The 20,260-nt window shown below is 36.9% G+C and overlaps 2 protein-coding genes across 4 annotated transcripts in view; both read left to right on the forward strand.

Annotated features, from left to right (window-relative positions):
- tnr (tenascin R (restrictin, janusin)) overlaps nt 1-4,415 on the forward strand; it is a 154,113-nt gene extending 149,698 nt beyond the window's left edge. For all 3 annotated transcript variants that reach the window (XM_017422513.3, XM_017422515.3, XM_017422514.3), the window contains one exon: nt 1,195-4,415. In XM_017422513.3, coding sequence (XP_017278002.1) covers nt 1,195-1,314 — 120 coding nt within the window. In that variant the 3' untranslated portion in view covers nt 1,315-4,415. The remainder of the gene's footprint in view (nt 1-1,194) is intronic.
- A 9,568-nt stretch (nt 4,416-13,983) lies between these two features.
- Nucleotides 13,984-19,409, forward strand: LOC108239566 (uncharacterized protein KIAA0040). The gene is made up of 2 exons (XM_017422353.3): nt 13,984-14,180; nt 17,568-19,409. Exon 2 carries the CDS (start codon nt 18,076-18,078, stop codon nt 18,442-18,444), a length of 369 nt encoding a protein of 122 aa, XP_017277842.1. The 5' UTR covers nt 13,984-14,180; nt 17,568-18,075; the 3' UTR covers nt 18,445-19,409.
- Nucleotides 19,410-20,260: the final 851 nt, after the last annotated feature.

Raw genomic sequence — 20,260 nt, forward strand, 5'->3', positions numbered from 1 at the left:
TGCATATTCTGACAACTCTTTCTTTTTTTACTTTGGGATCACATGGACCATGTTTCAGTGGAGATGGTAATTTCAGTGGTAACTTCTGACAGTAATTTAAGATCAGTTTCTTTTTATGTTGGTAGTAGTTGTAAAAAGGATTTTTAGCCTTTCTATTTTCTATTGGCAAATTGAATGAACACACTCTTGAACTGAATGTCCTCATTTGATAAGGTTGACATTTTGAAAGTGTATTTTGGTATTTACAAAATTGACATAAAAGGGCACCATTATAACACCCTGATTAAAGGTTAAAACCTCTCAAATTGAAAGGTTAATAATTAGTAAATTAAATCAAACGAAACTTACTAAGAGTCTCCATCCTTTCACTGAGTGCCCTGATTGGCCTGATAAGGAGCATAAAAGCAACAAAACAACAAAAAACTGCTCTACAACTCATCTAATTTCAGTTCAACTTACAGAAGAAAATATGGTTTGATATCAAAAAAATTAGAGACATGCTCCAATTGTCACACACACAGAATTTAGTTTATTTGAACTCTCCCTTATGGTTGTCCATAATTGAAGATAAGGTTTATGTGACAGAAAAACACTCATATACAGGTACCCCAGTATCAAACTTAAATGGGTATCTATATATTTTTTTCTTTTTTCTTTAAAACTGGAACGACAGGAGCACTGAGAGCTTTTAACTCGAGCATGATGTGCAGCTTTTTCTCACCTTCATGCTGAAATGGCTCTAGAAAGCCAGTGATGTGTTTTGTGAAGCTAAGACCAGGCTGAGTCACAAAGGCTTTAAAGCATCACTGCTTTTCTCACTCCACTCCCTGCCTTTCTCGGTCGTTTGATGACTTAAACTAAGAACAGGTGGGAACAGAGATAGACAGGCGTACATACATGAGTGTAAAGCGGCAGGATGGGAGGATAAAGAGGGTGATGTGGATTTGCAGGGCTGGAGTGTGGCTATAATTAGATTAAGGTTGTTATTGTGTTAGCTGGTAAATTGCATTTTTGGCTCTCCTACTCGGAGTTCTTCTCTCAACTGAAATCAAACTCGTTCTACTGAAATTATAACATTTTCCTCCTCAGGCTTGGTCTATAATAAGTTCTGTTATTTTCTCTGATGTCTATGTTTTCCTAAGAAATTCAAAAAAACTGGAGCGGCGTCTAAAAATCACACTTTCACTCTTACAGGGTATCAACTGGTACCACTGGAAAGGTCATGAATTCTCCATTCCCTTTGTGGAGATGAAGACGAGGCCATTTAACTTTCGTAGCATCAGCAGCAAGAGAAGACGATCTGCCCCTGAATAAACAAACCGCCCCAGCCCAGGACGAAGTCGGAGATTGACAGAGTTTGGATGATGTTTGATGTTAAGTTTGTGTCTGTGGGCCTCACTGATGACAAAGGCAGGCTGGAATGAAACATTGCCAACGCTTGTTAGCGAGGCTGCAAAAAGCAAACATAAATAAAGGTACTAATATTTTCCTAAAATCTGTGAAAGAAAAAAATTAATTCATACACTACCAAGTTGCTATCATAATTAAGAATGTAATTAGAAAATAGCATCTGAACTCTGCTGATCTCTCCACCTGGCAGGTGAGAGCTGTCTTTTTCTGCTGTACTTCTACCCAAATGATAGAAGACAATGTATGTAATTTATTAACTGCTCTGAATGACAATGGTTCAGTTTGCTGTAAAAAACAAAGAAAAGACCAAAGGGAAGGCAAATCAAGAAGCTTTGGGATTTGCCTTTCCTCTGAATGCCTGGAAATGTGCTTAGAAATGTCCTCGAGTGTGGGAGTTAGTGCTATTTTAGCCATTACAACTTTACACTTTTAACTCAAAAACATACTGTATATGCCCTTAAACCTCTTAACTGTAATATATCTATATTTTTATAACTAATATTGTGACAGAGTCCATTTATTCAATATGATTTGATGCCTTGATTTTTGAGCCTTGATTGAGTTAACCTAAATATGATGATAAACACTGGACTTGGATTAAAACTAACCTTAAAAAAAGAAAAACTGAAGATCCAGAATTGTCATTTAAAAAGCAGTTCACCAGCAACAGCTTCATTGCCTTCTGCTTTATTTGTGTTCTGTCTACTGCTGACTTTTTTGTGTTAGTTACATATTTAGGCAGAGTGAAAATAATAATGTTATTGGTAGCTACACTGAAACAGTATTTGTCCTGACAGTGGGAGCGCAGCTAGGCTATTGTTCTTTCAATTGAGTGAATTTGTATTGTTGTTCATGGGCATTAAATAATCACTGGATTTCATTTTTCAATTAAATGACACTTAACATTTGAACCCTGTCATAAATGTGGGGATTGCTTGCAGAGATGGTGCTGATAGATGTGACATTTTACCAAAGATCTGCATAAAAAAAGGACTCGCTGATTGAAAAGAGGGCCAATATATTTCATCAAGTCACAACAACAGCTTTTTTGTCTATCAATAGACAGTAGTTCCACATTTCAGGACGTTTCCTAGTAATCACATCCCCCAGGCTGTATTTTTTTTGAACTGTGATCACTAAGACACTGTGCAGACAGTGAGGGTGAGCGCAGTGCAGAGTTTAGCCTGGCTTCACTTCTACTGCTCGCTGAAAAGAAATCACCACAGAAAGCAGAACAGAAAGTGGAGCGAAGCCAAAGTCTTCTATTCACCATTTAAGCTTCTCAGTGAAATGAAACAATCAACTAAAACTGCTGGGAATGTATTTGTTTTATACTGAGGAGGGCGTTAATCTGCAGCATTCAGGGTCAATCGACTGCAGTTTTCTGGAAATGGTTTTAGTTTCCAAGACAAAGCATGCACAACTAAAAGAAAACAAATTATATTGTCCAATTTAATTCGTGGAACTGCTGTCACCATCACTGCAAGCAATATTTGGTTTTATGCATTAAATAATCACTTTTTCTTCTTTGATCAGCTGTAAAGCATATTCTTCTATGCTTCTGTTTAATTTTTCCATTAAATTAATTTTACTGTGTATATTTTTTTTCTTGACTTGAAATAATAGTAACTCTGCCCTCTATGACTACTAATATACTCATGTAGATATGACATTTAAATGTCTTTTGTTGTGTTACCCCTTTAGATTCAAAATAATTCTGAATGCCCTGTTAGCATTTCCCTTTTAAACACTGTATTTTTAACTACTGCTGTGCTAACGGTGGGATGGAGTGTACTGCATGTCGATTCAAATGCAACCAAGAGCCTGAAGGTCAGTAAGAAATGTCCTGAGAGTTCATTCAGTTTCACTTGTGTTTCTGTTTTTGTTGCCAATCTGGGAGAAAGTTGCTCTTTAAATGGTTTATGAAAGTAGTAGGTAGGAGATGTTCCTGGTCGATAATTTGTGTTTTGTCGTCAAAGTATTTCAGAATTATGCAATAAATTTCCCATAGTGATTTAGAGTAGAGTATTCTCTGTGCATTATTTTATTAACTATCTAGATGACGTTTTGGTCAGAAGGTCAGAAGCTGTGCAGAAAAGAAACAGTCTCATTTGTGTTGTGGGAAGTTCTCTCATTCCACACAATAAGGTGCTTTGAAATCCTACAAAGAAAGCTGTTTTATTTACATTTATCTTACTTTTTTCAAAAATATTAATTTTCCTTGCATTACATTGATTTAAAATCTCTATTACATGGGATTACCACTACATTGCACTGCACATGTAATAAATAAATTTAGTAATTATACTTTTTTTTGCTTTTAGGTAATAATTCAGAATTGTGGTTAAATCTGTTTTGTTTTGGACACATACCTCAGATGATGTTAAAAAGTGGCGCCTCAAATATGTATAATGTGACTTTTCTCTTCTTAGCATCAATTAAGACATGGAGGTTTAGTTTCTTGGAAGGAAGAAAAGATGATGTTCAACTGGCTGTATTTTGTCTGTATTTTTTTTCCTAAATGTAAAATTTTATCTGTTTAATGTACTGTATAACATTGTTTTAAAAAGTCTTTACCCTGACATTTAGACTAAGACTGAGCCTCAGTAACCAGAACACGTTTGAACTCTTTGTTTGTACAGAAAACTTGTTTCATTAAACTATTCTTTATTTCACACTTTTTGTGACTGCAGCCACAAAAGGGCGAGTATGTCATTAACGATTAAAACAACAATTGAATATATGGTTTTATGTTCACAGTTTGATTAGCTGAGAATCTGTGACTGCGGTCATCTGAGATCTTGCTGGCGTAGAAATGTAAATGTTGATAAAATGTTGATCTTGACTGTTCGAAATGCTTGTATAAGCTGAAACGAATGATTGATTGTTGGATAACCTTGGATATTACTGTCAAATTTAGCTCTAGTTTAACTTAAACCTGTACTATATAGTTCCTTTTTTATTAAATTTTCTACATATTAATAAAATATTGAAAATTAATGAAATATTGGATCCCTGTTTCTTTTGTAAGTGAGTGTTGAAGGACCCCCTTCCACCCCTTCCACACACACACACACATAAACATACATATATATATATATATATATATATATATATATATATATATATATATATATATATATATATATATAACATGTGAGGAGATAGAAGCCACTGTCACCAAGACACAAAAACTCCTCACGTTAAGTCCAGCACCCTGAGACTGTACACTAAGAGAAAGGAGGGAAGCAGAGGACTAGTGAGCATCAGAGGCACTATACAGGATGAAACAACCAAGATCCTGGAGTACATCAGGAAGAAAGTCCTCAATGATGATCTGCTAAGTGAACGTCTCAGGCAACAGAAACCCAACGTGGAAGTGGAGAAAGAGGAACCATCATGGAAGGACAAGCCGCATCATGGCATGTACCACTGGCAGATTGAGGAAGTGGCTGATATCAACAAATCCTACAAGTGGCTGGAAAGGGCCGGACTGAAGGACAGCACAGCACAGAGGCACTAATCATGGCAGCACAAGAGCAATAGAGACCGGGGTCTATCATACTGGACAGGACCCAAGATGCAGGCTGTGTAAAGATGCCCTAGCATGAAGTGAGAGTGGAACAGCCCATGTGAAACAAATAGGGCAAGACGGGAGTTTACACATATATATAAAAAATGTCGCCATATTTCTATCTCTAACTCCCATGGGTTAGAGCACTGGGATCTTTTTCCCTTTCAGAATAGAGGTATCTAAACTTTGAACTGTGTAAAATAGACCAAAATAGACAAAGAACATTATGTCCAAAAGTTTATGTCCACAGATAGAAATGTAACAATTCTGCACAACATATTGTAACACAAGAGGACATCAACACCTTCAGTCTACGACAAGATTTTTTTCTTCTTTTTTTATTCTTGAAATATTTTTTTTAATCTTGAAACATAAACGAATTAATTAGTAAACAAGAATGTTTAATTGTCTTTAATACTGCACAAATTGCATATATTTTCCTTTAACTGGCTAATTCTTCATTGGTTTTTATAGTTTCATTAACAAGGAAGCACTTTAGCATTTTACAGTTGTCTTTTAATTTATTACAGAAGACCACATATCTACAGAGATTTGAAAGTATATTTGAACAATAGTTACATAGTGAAACTGATCTTCAGTTAAATTCGAGGGAAAAAGCATGTGGTTTGGAGCAGTTTGGTTATTTATTCTGCATCCTGCATGTATTTAATAATGGAGCAGGAAATTATTATCTTCTCAGCTCTGCATTTATTCAACCCTTATTAAGCTAATTTTCTAACTCATTTACTCTAGCTGAAAATTATACATTACGGGTGTGAATATTCAAAGCCCAGTAAGTTGGAAAATGTGTTCTCATGCTGGAAAATTATAAACAACCTTTGAAATACACACACACACTCACAAGTTACACAGATTTCACCCTGTGGTTCTCACAAACCTTTAATTCAGCAAATTTACATTCATTGTTTCACCATGGTTCTAATTATCCACTAATTATTCATTCAGGTGTCTGGTCAGCAAAAACAACTTGGTAAATAATGAGGCTGTGTGAAGTTTGTGAATATATTACAGTCAGACACAAAGAAATAAGCAACACAGCAATTGTTGAACAGTGGAGGTCACAAAGATGAGCTGATCAGACTTCCACAAAGTTCACAACATGAGCTAACTTTATTTTCTAGCTTGGAAAAGTTTTTTGTCAGCTTAGTGGAATTTGAGTTTGATCGTTTGATATGGCTGTTTCATTACTTTTGATTTTACAGTTTCCTCTAATTTGCTGCAGATCTTTATTAATTGCAGCAGTTTAGGGCCAGATCTCCTTCGTGTTACCCTTCCTCCTTCTCATTGGCCCTTCTTTAACGTCACATGGGAAAGTGATTAAGATATTCTACTAGGAAATGGGACATCCTCAAGAAGCCAGTTCACCATCACTTGTTGCCACTGTGCCTCAGCATAAAGATTAATCTAGCTTGCAACAAATTTCAGCAAACAATGTCAATGTGTTTTGTTGCATTCAGCAGGTGGTGTGAGCTCACATTTCAAACTGTTCTGACTTGTTGCTTTTTTTTTTATCTGTTCATGTTGATACAGAAAGCCTTTTTTTGTTGGTTTTATTATTTGCTCATATGTAATCATCTGCATCTGCACAGAAATCTGAATCTTCCAGGCTAAAACAGATATCTTTTCATTTTAGAACAAATCACTGATCTCACCTTCATTACATGTGGACATTGTTTCTTGTGAAAGCAAAGTAAAAGTAAAGGTAAAGCACTAAAGCTGCATAACTCCATCTTTTTTGTTCTTGCTGTTTCATTTTATGTGGATAAAAGAAAGCACCTCTTCTTGAAATTAAGGAAAAGTTTTATTCTACTAAAGACAGTGATTGAAAATTTAAAGTTGAAATCATACGAAACAGAAGCATGAATGTTGAAATATTAAATAATATTTTGTCTAAGTGTATGAAACTCATAACTACCATATTTAAATTGCTACCATTTAAAATTTTGTACTATGTGACAAAATGGATTGGTAATTTTATTGGTAATATTTTTTCTATTTCAACAGCCATAAATATTATGGCTGTTGAAATAGATTGTACCATGAAATGCTAAAATCATTTACGAAGAGCTTCATATTAAAACGTAGGTGTACATTATTTGGATAAAATGGGCTTTTACTCTGGTTGGAATCTAATTGTGCACTCCCCGATTAGATATATAGGCTGACTTTTTGTAGTTTCCTGAAGTAAAACAGGCACATATTTCTGCCGTACATCACAGTATGCATATTTCATTTTTAACACATGCTTATAATTTTTTTTTGTATATTAAATGCTGTTTGTGGACTTTGTTAGTGTAAAATAATCAAGAAATAGGCTTTCAGACATCAGACTTTAGGTTAAATGTTAATGTAGTAAGAGGCCAGGTGAGAACAACAGGAAAGCACCTTTTTGCTACGTTATCGTCAGCTGAGTTCTAAGTATATTCATGATGCTATTTCACTATTCAAACAATAGGTACTTTTTAAATAGGGGTACAGGTGTACTTATATGTATAAAAAGATCCTAACATTTGACCAACCATTTAAATTTTGTCCACCTATTTAAAGTCAAGTTGAGACCAAAATGTGTGACTCCTTAATTCACTGCTGTCCTTAGTTTTCCTGTGGATCTTTATGTAAAAATCTTGGCATTACTCAGAGGAAGTTTGTTTTGGCACTAAGATCATAGGTTTTGTGCAAATGCTGAAATTAAATTTATCTTCAGATGGCCTGCATGCTATTCAGATGCAGACATGTGTTCAAATAACTTAGGATAAATTGAAACCAGCACATCAGCGTTCTAACTCAGCTAAATGAAAACATCTCCTTCCTCCTTCATTCATGTTTGTTATTCAGTCCATCTGATTATGAAAAAGTGTTGTTGAGAGTGTAAGCTCTTAACAACTTTGTTAGTCTATGTTAGTTTTCATTGGACATTATTATAAATCATACCAGCTAAAAAGAAAGCTCACTTATATAAAAATCTAATAACTTAATTAATTTGCCTAATTGGAAAGTCAGCACTACAGTACTACTTTCAGAAAATTTGATTTTTGCATAGGTTTACGAACAAATAGCTTAAGCACTGCAGGGTTAAATGATGAGGACTCATCTAATTCTTTTTTCTAAACCATCCTCTTCTTCCTGTTTCTGCCTTTTCTTTCTTTCTCCTCTTTCCATCCGTCTTGTAATAACTTCACAACTCTCCACAGAATTGAACACAGAGCAGGTGATGGTGTGAAGCTGGTGGAAAGCATAGTTGTGAGCGGTCTACAGCCTCCCGTGCACTCCAAGAGTTTTTTTTACATCTCACTGAGCCCAGAAAGTTAACAGGCACTGGCAGGCATCTGAATAAGAGGGAAGTGTAACCCAGATCACCCAGTTAGATTCTCTGCGAGATGGAGTTGTAAACACTGGGGCATAATTGGGCAGCCGGCCGAAGAACAGCTTGATGCTCATTGGGCATTTATTGATGCTCAGAGCACCATGAGCTGGAATGGGAAAGGTTGAACAGACAGGGCCTCACATAAATCACAGATACAAGGAAGACATGAAAACAACCTCAGTGAAGCTGAATGTGAGGTAAGAGCTGCTATTCCAACTGAACACCACACTTTGTCTATGCTATTTATTCTGTTTTATTTTATTTTTTTACCCCAGAGAGGTATTATATGCATGTGCCCTTGTTTTACTTGCTGTATGTCAAATGGAAATGTGATACTGCCTGAATTTTCAACTTTCAGCCTACTTGAACACTGGAAGCTAAAATGTGAAATGATGTTTTGTTTCTTACAAACTGTTTAATGTAACTGCTTTTCTTTATGATTGCTCACATTGACTGACAACTAGTTTCCCAGTTATCCATTCACAAGCTAAAACCTAAAGCCACCAGACTCTGGCCTCTTCTAGATGAACCAGCATGTAATCGTGGATTTGAGCTGACATACTTCATACAATATAGTGAGGTTATGACTCAAAGGTCAGACTAACAGCTGGGCTTCTAAGTAATCATTAAAAATAATAATAAAAAAAAGAAAAATTACAGTGCTCAAAAAGTTTAGTTTTGAGTTGATTTTAGAAAGATGAGCCACACTTCCTTCTGTTAAAGCGTGTGTGATTTTTTTCCGCCAGTTATTCTTAATATCCTCTTCTCATCCTTTAAGAATTACAGCAGTATGAATTAGACTCATGCATCTGTGTGTAGTAGCTCAATGTTTTAATGGGTTGTTCTCTGTACTAACAAAAAATACAGCTGCATGGAACTCAGATTAATAAAACACAGCAATTACACAGTCATTGTTGATGTACACCCCATTAGTTTCATTCAATACTTCATAGACTATCCTACGTTTTTAGGCTAAAAAGGTAAATTTTGAATTTCTAATATCCCATTTATCATTTTTTGACTCCTCACACTCCTTAGGTGCCAACTGGAAATGATCCCAGCCACCTCAGCTGGTTTCTGCAGTTAAGTTTAATCTAAAAGTGATGCATCAGTATTAGCTGTCCAACTATTTTATAACACAAGTACCTGCATATAAATATACATATACATCATATGAGCAACTGCTCTAGATTAATAGATATAGCTACACAACTTGAATGATCTTTTTGTTTACTGTTGTTGCTGTATTGAGTTATGTACTTTTTCCTTTTTTATTTTAGGCCAACCAGGAAACAGAGTTTGATTTTCTTTTGTATTTTGCCAGAAGAGATCTTTAAAGCCTCCTGTCCTGGTTGAACTACGTCCTCAGGAGCCTTTCAGATGTGAAAGCAAAAACATGTGAAAGTGTCACTCAGGGCTACGGTGACCTGAGAGATGAGCTCTGGAGAAACTTTGTTCTGCACTTTAACACATCATCAGCAGGAAAAAAAAAACAGCTCCACATGGGCATGACTCCTGGTAGGAGAGTGGCTTCAAAAGACATCTGAGCAGCATGTGTGTTGGTGTGCATGGGAATATTTTGCTTTCTGGCAATTATTTGTCTTAACTCAGTACACATTCAGTTTAAATTCTACAGATATAAAATCAGGCTGTTTTGGCATGTGTGTAACCTTTTTTATTGCTTTTTAATTTGTTAAAAGCTAAAAATAGATAACTTAGTTCAGAATATCTTTTTTTTAAAGAAAATAATTGCTCAAACTGCAACGCAATCAAAGTCTTACTCAGGATCTGATATTCTTTTAATTTATGCTGCAGAAACATGCGCACATGATATGTTTTTTTTCTTTAGTGAAAATGTTCACAAATTTATTAACTCATCAACCAGTTGTACTTATTAACGACTTTAATATGAGCAATTGATGATAACAAGTAGAAGAAACATCAAGTACCCGAATTGTAGATGTACCTCCAATGATTACCTTCTGCAAATTAAACTTGTCCATTGGTTCATTAGATAGTTTGGTGAAAGTCAGGTACCCAAATACACACAGGTGCAAAAATGCTTAATTTGTCATTTTTACAAAATGTCAGGGTCAAATTGAAAAAGTCTAATTTATAACACAAACCATACAAAACAAGGAAGTGTGTTGGTGCTAAAATTGAACACACAGAGTCATGTTACAGGATGTGCTTTTCTTAAAACTGTCTGACATTTTTTTTTAGTTCTCAGAAATGAGCTGAAGTCTGACTGTAAAAGATAATGACGCAGCTGTTATTGTGGTTCGTTCATCTGCTGAGAACTTTTTGTCCACTTCCTGAATGTCTCCATGATACACATGAAGTTCAGCAGTTCAAATACTTATTTAAAGGCCATGCCAAGTGTCACAACAGAAATGAACTTCGGACAGTTGAAAGATGAGTCTAGGTCAGAGGTCATAAAGGAAGGGGGTCCCTTTATCCTGCAACAGTCTGTCTGTGTTTGTCTTCTTTAAAAATCCTTATGACTTGTTTCTAGTTCTAATAACCATTTTTTGTAACCTAATACTCAAATATACAAAACAACTACAACCCTTTGAGTGACTCCTTTATTCCCACAGTGTCCTACTTTGCTTTTTTTCTAGCCGGAGATTTTGAGACAAAAAATTAAATAAATAACATTTTAAAAAAAAGAGGAACTCAGAAAGTCCCTAATGATTCAAACTGAGCCTTTTGGGGGAGAAAAATTCCTTGGCAAAAGGGTGAAGTATATTTATTTTTGCATCAGAGTAAGACTAACTATTCTTTCTTTCTTGCCAGCTAAGACAGAAATGTTTGACACAAAGTCAAGTCCAAAAAAAGCATTTTGTGTCATTTGAGAGCTATGCTGGGATTATTGCATCATTGTAAGTTAAAATAGTGAGCTGACTTAATGTGCAGTGAGAGGCCCTTGTAAAAAGCCATTAGTTTACATGCCAACCAAGAGCATTTCACTGATGGTTTATAAAAGAGCAAGAAGCAATTCCTTATATAGCCTGGTTGTGTTTTTCTCCATCATGCTCTTTACCTGAATGTGCCCAAACATTTTCCAGAACTGAGTCACAGTTCAGTTCTGCCTCTGAAGGGACTTGTTTTATTAGCAAGCTTATCCTGGATGCTTGGCAGACCCCACTACAATCACACTTTAGTCATTTTTCATTAGAGCTCACATTCAAGAACTCGCAGCGGGCTGGCTTCATGTTTCAGTGTACAGTATGTTGTGTCAGAGACAGAAGGTCGCTGTGATCGGTAACTCCCTTTTACACAGTCCAGTAATTCCATGAGCCTTTATTTAACGCTGCTGGTATAATGTCACAGCCACTCTTCTTTGCTATCACAATTGTCTGACCGGTGATCCAACATAAGCTCGGTGGTCTTTCCTGCAATTTGTTCTGCCGCAGACCCAAGCAGGATAAAAAGGGAGGCATTATTTGAGCTTTTCCCTCGTAGGTGAGCTCCACTGTAGAAAACCAGATGGCAGCAGCAGCCATTACAGCGGAGGGTCAGTACTGTATAAATTGAGAGTAAGGTTTCTGCAGAGGAAATGGGACATATGTGAGGGTCAGTGCAGAATAAGTTGAACTTAAGGTGTCCTTGGAGGGAATAGACAGTATAATGGAGCGCTTATTAGATAAGAAATCAAGGAAAGGGCAAAAAGGGCAAAAATCCCTCATGATACATTTATCCAGTAACTACTACTCATTTGTATTGAGACAGCTTCTGCAGGCTGGTGCATAACATCCAACTCTTCTTCCAGATTGGTAGAAATGAGTTGACTCATGCAGCAAATTAGTATCAAACATAAAAAAAAAATTAAATACTCCAAAATAATGATAATGTTCCTTGACAGAATGTATATCGCCCCCCACTTTGCATACCAAAATTACAAAGATCTTGCTAGTAAAATGTGTTGGAGATCACTGTCAGGTACTACCACACCAAATTTTAGCTCATTATTTGTCTTGAATCAGGCTGACTTCAAATCACTTGCAGATGTACAGTGATTACTTTCTAAAGGTTTTATTTAAATTTTACTACTGGTAAGATATTTTGCTAACAGTCAAACAACCCCACACACACAAACACATGATTACCTGCTCTTCATTGCTGCAGGTGCTAAATATTCAAGCATTTCTGTGAGCCTAAAAGTGTGCAAGTAGATGTCTTGAAAACAGCATTTGAAAGAAGCAATCAGAAGCAGCAGCGAATGGAAAATATAAGCAAATCATTTTCATATAAACTATCCTAAAAAAAGGAAAAAAAAATAGATTTCCTTCAAGGGAAAAGCTGCCTCTCTGAGGCCATTAATCAACTCTTTCTAAAGGTGACTGAACCTCAGCAATAGCTGGGCTACATTTTCACCGTGTGGGCAGTGACCGCCCCGCCAGTCTGAGCTGGCACTGTGCATAAATGTGTTTGTGAACAGAACAGAGAGTTTCTATTTGCCTAAGAACAGCTAGACACACCTACAGGACGTGGCGAGGCTTGTCTTCTTAGATTTAACATGCCCTGTAGACATACCGCAACTTCTGTCAGTCACATGATCCAAAACAGAAAGGGGTGTGTCTTTTGTTTATTAATTTTATTAGTTTAATTATCAGACAAGGCAAACAGTGACAACCAAAACAAACAGTGTCATGCAAAAGTGTAGAGGTTTAATATTAGCTAATGTAGTATTCTTTCACACCAATATGTTATTTTTGAGAAAGAGTTGCTTTATAAGCCTGAAAATTGATAAAACACTGGTTTGGCTGGCCAGTAGCCTAGTCTGGACAAAACATTTTGTCTTTTTCTCTATACTGTGTGCTCTATGACTGAAGTCACAGCTTATCAGGTACTATTGATAACTATTTCATGGAACATTGTTTCAAAAATGACTAGATAATTCCTTTAAGCTCTTTTTGAGTTCACTTACCCTCGAATCATACACTGTGTGATTAGATAAACAACATATGTGTCAATGCACTTCAACCAAAGTTCCCTTCAAAGGAGACTTATTTCCAGCTTGAATAAAGATCTTACTTTGCTTGACTGAACTAAGAGAGCATTGACCACAGTGCCACAGGCGTTGTGACAGAACGGCAGCATTTTCACGAGTGCGCACTTCATATGACAACCTTCTTTCATGTGTTGCTTTTATCCAATTTGTTCATCCGATACTATCTACAACCCTGATGCAGTTTTCATTTCTTCTTTTTTACAATCTCACGGGACTCTGGGATGGGTGGATTGCTGTTTTGTGTCATTGTGCAACTTGTCTCCACCTTTCCTGTAACATGCTGGTGCTATTGCGAGGTTTTTGGATTAGTAAAACAGTAAAGGAAGTTCAACTGTTTTGCAACACATTTATTTAAAAACTCCTCTCCCTGTAGTATCCCATTTTCTTGCTTAGGTTACCCAAAATATCTGCCCCTCTGAGTGACGTAGTTCAGTACATGTGGTGTGTGAGTGAAAAAAAAAAGAAAAGCAACCACAAGAATCTAGTGCGCCATGCAGGAAACATAAGCAAAGACAGAGGGCCCATTCTTACAGAAAGTGGGCAGGGTGCTGTGACGCTGTGACCAAAACACACACACACACTCAGAGGAGGAGGAGGAGGAGGAGGACGGAAAACAGTTAGAGAGGGAAACAGGAACAGAAATAGAAGACTTGTCAAGATGTCTGAGTGAGGGGTACCCGAACAAAGCAGAACAGAGCAGAAGCCAGATGCCAAAACACAAAGAACAGAAGTATAAGCAGCTGACTGGATTAGACAGGAGGGGAGAAGTGACCTGCTGCTACAGAAGCGCCTGCGGGGTAAGGTGCCGCTTTCAGAGAGAGATCTTGAGTGCCAGTAAATACTATGAAATGGTTCTAAGTGGTTTATATAAGCGGGTGATGTATTTGTGGAGGGATTTCAGGCTACAGTGACACTTCTGTAACAAGACTCCTTTTTTTTAAAAAAACAAACAAACTTGTTTTGGCTGTGGTCAGATTTGACGGGATGTTTGACAAGTTGCAACAATGAGCTGATGAGTTTCTTCCTGCCTTTGAGTGCTTCAGAATGTCAACAACAATCTTACATGAATCATCTCAATGAAATGCCAATTTATACGCAGAAAAATACTTTATTTATTTAAAGCGTTAACATTTTAGAACACCTTATTGATTCACTAAAATGATTTTTAGTCTTATTTTTAGACCTTCCTTCAGTTTTTACTTTAGGGAAGTCCTCTGTTTTGCTCATTTCAACAAGTTAGGATCAAGTTGACACAAGTCTGAAATGTAATGAGTTTGTGCTCTTACTCTAGATAACTGTGAAACTGAATAACTACCAAAACACAACATCTGCCCTCTGTGGTCTATGACAGCTATGTTTTTTTTTTTTGTCAAAGAAAAAAAAACTATTTGTGGGTAACATAAGTTGAGACAAATATCTCAAATCTTTCTATTTCATAGATGGTGAGAGATCTGCTGCTTACTTTGCGCTTGAGGCAAATCATTAAAGATTCCTGCCATGCCTTCTGTCACAACTTTCGTCTTTTAGGTCACACATGCTCCTTAAAAAGCAGCAGGGGCCAATTCAGTGCAATCAAAACATTCTTCTCAGCCCCTTCCTGGCTTTGTGTGTCCCAGAAATGGGCCTTTCCTGTACAGGATTGGCTCAAGGAAAGCCCAGTGTCATGAGAACATGAAGAGGGCAGAGTGAGAGAGAGTTGTAGAATGGCATCTCCTTGGAATTATTGGAAGGGAGGATACAGTTTATATAAAGCCGGTCTTTTAAAAACAACATGTAGCTCCATCACGTCACAAGTCAGCCTTGTTTGAGACTTGTGTGCCTTAATGATAGTTCCTTCAGATGATCTCAAACTAAAGCAAAATGTCTGTTGAGAAAAAGATTTGGTAAAATAATAATGGGAATCAATCACATTTGAACAGAGTGTGAACATGTTTATTTGTCTTTGACAAAAAGTATTACTAGGGGATCAGATCACAACATCCTATTTGTATCTTTTTTCCTGTTTGTGTGAACACTCACACTCACCAAGATAACCTACAGAGATTGCATTATTTCAGACTGGAGTCATTTGGTGACTTATCCATTCCAGTTGATGACTTTACACTGATTCACTGCTGACTGGCCCTCTTATCCAGCCAGGTTTAACCTCTTGCAGCTCCTCTCCTGCAGGCTTATTGTTCAGTGACTCTGGCTTGTAATGTTGACAGGGCTTTCATAATGTGAGGAGGATCCAGGGCTGCGCCTCCACAAGGCTCATCACAACAGTATGTACAGGCAGCCAGCAACACTGAACAATTACTGCAGGCTGTAACACCTCAGTGTACACCCCAGTGTGATATATATAGTCAGGTTTCTGTCCCAATTCAGCATTTTTTCTTATGTGTAGGTTGTTGGATAACCTCATACACCATGATGGAGGACTCATACACACAGTGTGAATAAAAAAAAAAAAAAAGAACACGTTTGCCGTGTCAAACGCCCTGAATCAAAGTACCATTTTGGTTTTGGTACTGATTTTTTTTTTTTTACAAATGACATTGTTAGATTATTAATACAGGAACAACCTAAGCCACATGTTAATTTAGGTGTGAAACCACCTGTGTGTGAACTTTATATTCAGGTTTACATTTAGCAGACAAAGCCGAGGGGTGAGATCATTAACGGAGAGCAAAGGTTGAAAGAATAAAGTTGTAAAACATTAATCAGGTTGTGGAATTTTCACTTTTTGTTCACTAACTTTGAATTATAGAAAATTATTGGATCATTTTAACTTTTACTAAAATAGAACTATGTGATTTAGCTATTTAAGGAGGAAAATCATGGACAGGTGAATGTATCTCTAAAAGGTCTGATATGTAAACATAACTGCAAAAGTTTTGTCCGAATTCAGGAGTCAGAAAGGTTGGGCGCTTCTATTTTAAAGAGCAACTGTTTGTTGGATGTTTAAGCTTGATATAAAAGACATCTTAAAAGTTACTTAAGTTCTCACTTTAATGCAAAAAAAGTGTAACATTTCCTTTTGAAGTACTTAAGACAAATAGTTGAGTTGGTTGCTTTTCGTCGACCACACACATCTGTGGTTTAAATGTGCATAAAGTTAAGTAGGTGAAATGGGCGAATACACTTGTAATAATAATTGTCTTTAAAACAAACCCTGAACAAAAGTATTTAAGTCATTAAAGGAGATTTTTATTACCTTAGATCTGTTCTATTTTAACTGATGAGATTTCTTTGGCCTCTGACTTTCACGATTCAGACTCTTCGAGTGAACTGCTTCCTGTTGAGCAAAAGAGCAGGAGGGAAGTTAGAGTCTCTGCGGGTAAACTTATTTCACACATGAGTTGCAACGTGTGGCGACAGCCACATCAAATCTATTTGCTCTCCATTTGCAGGTGTATCTTCTGTCTGTCTGTAAGAAGCAACCAAACGTGAGATAAAAATCTTTTCTCCTTTCTGCAGCTCGAATGCAGAGAGCATCTAATGCTGAAAGCTACACAGCCACTTGAGTTAAATGGTGTTTAGAGCCATTTAGAAAAAAAAGGGAAAATGGTTGTTCCCTTAGGGCTTCAGACTTAATCAAACAGTTTGTGCTTTCATTATAAAAAGAAGCAGTTTACTTTTATTTGAACTGGTTTTATCTGCACTTCACCAGCAGAAAGTGTCTCATTCAGAGGTGTATAACAAAAGGTTAAACAGAGCAGAAGAAAATAATACAGATATTTTTAAGTACTCAAGCCAGATTCCATCAATTTGAAGCCATTAACTGAATAGATTCAGGTAAATCTCCTTCAGGAGGTCTCACTCTGGCCTTTGGCTGTCACTTTTCTTGTTTTTCCTGACACTCTGTCACAATCTCCATCTCAGCGGGACTCTTAGAAAGATTGGCTCCCTCTCTCTCTGTCTCGCCTTTGCTCAGACACAATCTCCCTTCATTTCTTTCTCGATTTGCCTGTGTTCCTCAGCGGGACTCTTGGAGAGATCTGCCCTGAATCCGGAATGACTCCTCTACAATATTAATGAAAAAAAAGCTAAAATACTAAATTCTAAGCTGACACAGACAAAGAGGAGGGAGAGAAAATAGTAAAGACAGAAGGATGGGCAGGGAAAGCCAAGGAGGGAGGAAGACGAACTGAAACCACATTTCTGTCAGTTAATTTTTTTGTTTTCTTTTATTTTGTTCACAGCTACACCAATTCGGGAACTCGACAAAACCGAAACAAAAGAGCAAGAGGAGACTCAAGGAAACAATTAGTGGAATGTGGACCTGCCTCAACAAACACGACTCAAGATCAAATCAGAGCGTCTGGGTCTTTTCAAGGAAAACTTCCCCACAAATAAGTGTGAGCATTTGGTCTTTTAGACAATAAATTGAACACTTCTGAACAGCAAGCATCCATGAAGTTAACTTCCAGTGTTTCTGTTTAACAGAAACCCCACAAGCCTGAACAAATCCATCAGATAGAGCTGTGCCTCAGGGTAACTATCTCACCTGGGATCTTCAGGAGTTTAAACAGCAAACGTGAAGCTCAGTGTCAAGTCGCTAAAATTCTCTGACCTGACAAATGATGGACTGATATGTTTATAATTTAAGCAGAGAGTTAAATGTATCATCAGTTAACTTTTAAACTTTAAAAAGGATTCAAACAAACACCCCTGGCCTTTCCATCTCTCTAAAGGAGCCATTCAAACTTTATGATAGTTTCACAAAGTGCCAGATCTCTGCAGCCTAAAGTCATGGAGGGAAAGTTTGACAACTTCCAGGATTTTTTCACCCAGCTTTGGAGTTTTGTTGTGGATAAACATAACCAGGGGGCGTACAACACAATCTGCCTGGCTGTCCTGCTAACGCTGCCCCTGCTGGTCTTCCTAACCGCTGTGGTGGTGTGCTGCCACTGCTGCTGCTGTCGCCATGCCAACCGCTGCTGCTGCTGCTGCTGCTGCTGTGGAGACGCCTCAAGGTCAGAAACCAAGAAGAAAAAGAACTCAAATGGCGAAGACTTGTGGATCTCTGTAAAGACGGGCCCCATGACTCCGGACAGGGTTGCACTGACCACGGTGTGAGAGTCCATTGTGGGTTCGAAAACTGCTGACTCTGGGCCAGTTTGAACACAGGTGCTGATTGGATGTCAAAAAGGTGCAACTGTGTTGGACTGAAAGCCTAAAGACATTGCTCAGAATAATAAGAAGGACTTTTAAATTGTAATAAGCACAGACATGACTGAGATCTCTTACCTGTCACTTTGTATTCATAAGATGTGTGTAGCAGTTTTATGACAATGTTTACACATTTTTATGAGCTTTTTTTTAGTGTGTGGTACATAAAGAAAAAAATATGCAAGTCGAAGCATAGATATAACTGCGAGTGTGTTTCTGGAGGGGTGTCTGTGTGTGTGTGTGTGTGTGTGTGTCTGTGTGTGAGGCAGAGAGCTGCAGAGTTATTGAGAGCACTTTGTTCTTAGAGCTCTTATGTGAAATTCAGTGCATCTGTATTTGGGAGTGGGAGCAAGTCTAAGCTCTGCCAAAAGTGTTCAAATAGCTGTATTAGCACCTCTTTACATTCAGAGTGCAGTGCGCTTTTTTTTAAAAAACAAAAAAAGCACTGCCATCCAAAAGGCTGAACTGACTGCCTACAGAAAATAAAGTCTTCATTTAGATATTTTGTTTTCCCGCTTGTTTAATAAGACTCAGCCTTGTTGGCAGGAGAGAGAGTTCACCTACTTTTGCTTTATGCAGAGGGTTGCACCATTTAGGTCAGATGAGCCTTAAAGGCACAATTCATATTGCAGAAGCAGGAACAAATAAATTGCAGCGCTTTATTAGACACCACCTACTGCATGTAGTGTGTAATACTATGTTTATGGACCTGTTTTTTGTTTTCATTTTCCAGAAAAGTAAAACTATTCCTTCTTTCAAAATGAAAGGTGTCAAGCAAATTGCTTTTGACTTAACAAAAAAAAAACAAAAAAAAAAAACCAAGGTTCCTTAGTTCAGGCACATGCAACTTAAGAAAAGACATGATGGTTGACCCTGCTGCAAATAAAGAAAACATCAGTATCAATTTGACATCACGTTTCTGTGCAACACTTTCATACAGAAGGTTAAAATACAAACACAAGAAGTTCAGAAGATGATAGGAAATAGCATTCTTTGAAGGAATGCATATTGCCCACCACCTTTCATGAAAGAGTTTTAGAATAAGATCATCTTATGATGAGGAATGATGAAACTATTGAAGGTTTTGGTCAAATCTTGCAAATGATGCTATGACCTATTCACAGCAAACGTGGTTGAAATCACTTTTATCATGCTTCTAAATCTTCAAAATGATCCCTCAAAGGCCAAAACTGCAGTTTTCACCTCAACTAATTTAATATCATTAATCCCAAGCTGTGAAAAGACTGAATACAAACATAGTATAATTGATTTACAATAAACAAAGACTATTAAAATCCCATGTCCTAAAGAATAAACAGTGTGACAAGTCCTTGTAGCTGATTGGCTCTTCTAGCTTTGATCATCCAATCGAACCTTCATTTAATTCATCATGTGATATGTCACTCTTACCTAGTTTGATGTTTAATGACTGAGTCTTTTGTCTTATCAAAACATTTTGTGATTAATTATTAGAGGCGTCACATAAATAATGTTTGCAAACAATTAAATTCAGCTGAACAAAGAGCACAATCATTTATTTAAACTTTGAGGCTCTTCAGTTATTCACATCCTTCAAAATTATGTTGCACACAGACTTAAAAATGATTAAAATTATTAACTTATATACTCAGTTGTTTAAGATAAAGTTTTTTTTTAAATAATGGTTTTGCTGGAAGTGTTTTCCCTTTTTCATTACTTTGTTAAGCTTATGATTTCTCAAAGC

The sequence above is a fragment of the Kryptolebias marmoratus genome, linkage group LG20 (genome assembly GCF_001649575.2).
Source record: "Kryptolebias marmoratus isolate JLee-2015 linkage group LG20, ASM164957v2, whole genome shotgun sequence".
NCBI lineage: Eukaryota > Metazoa > Chordata > Actinopteri > Cyprinodontiformes > Rivulidae > Kryptolebias > Kryptolebias marmoratus.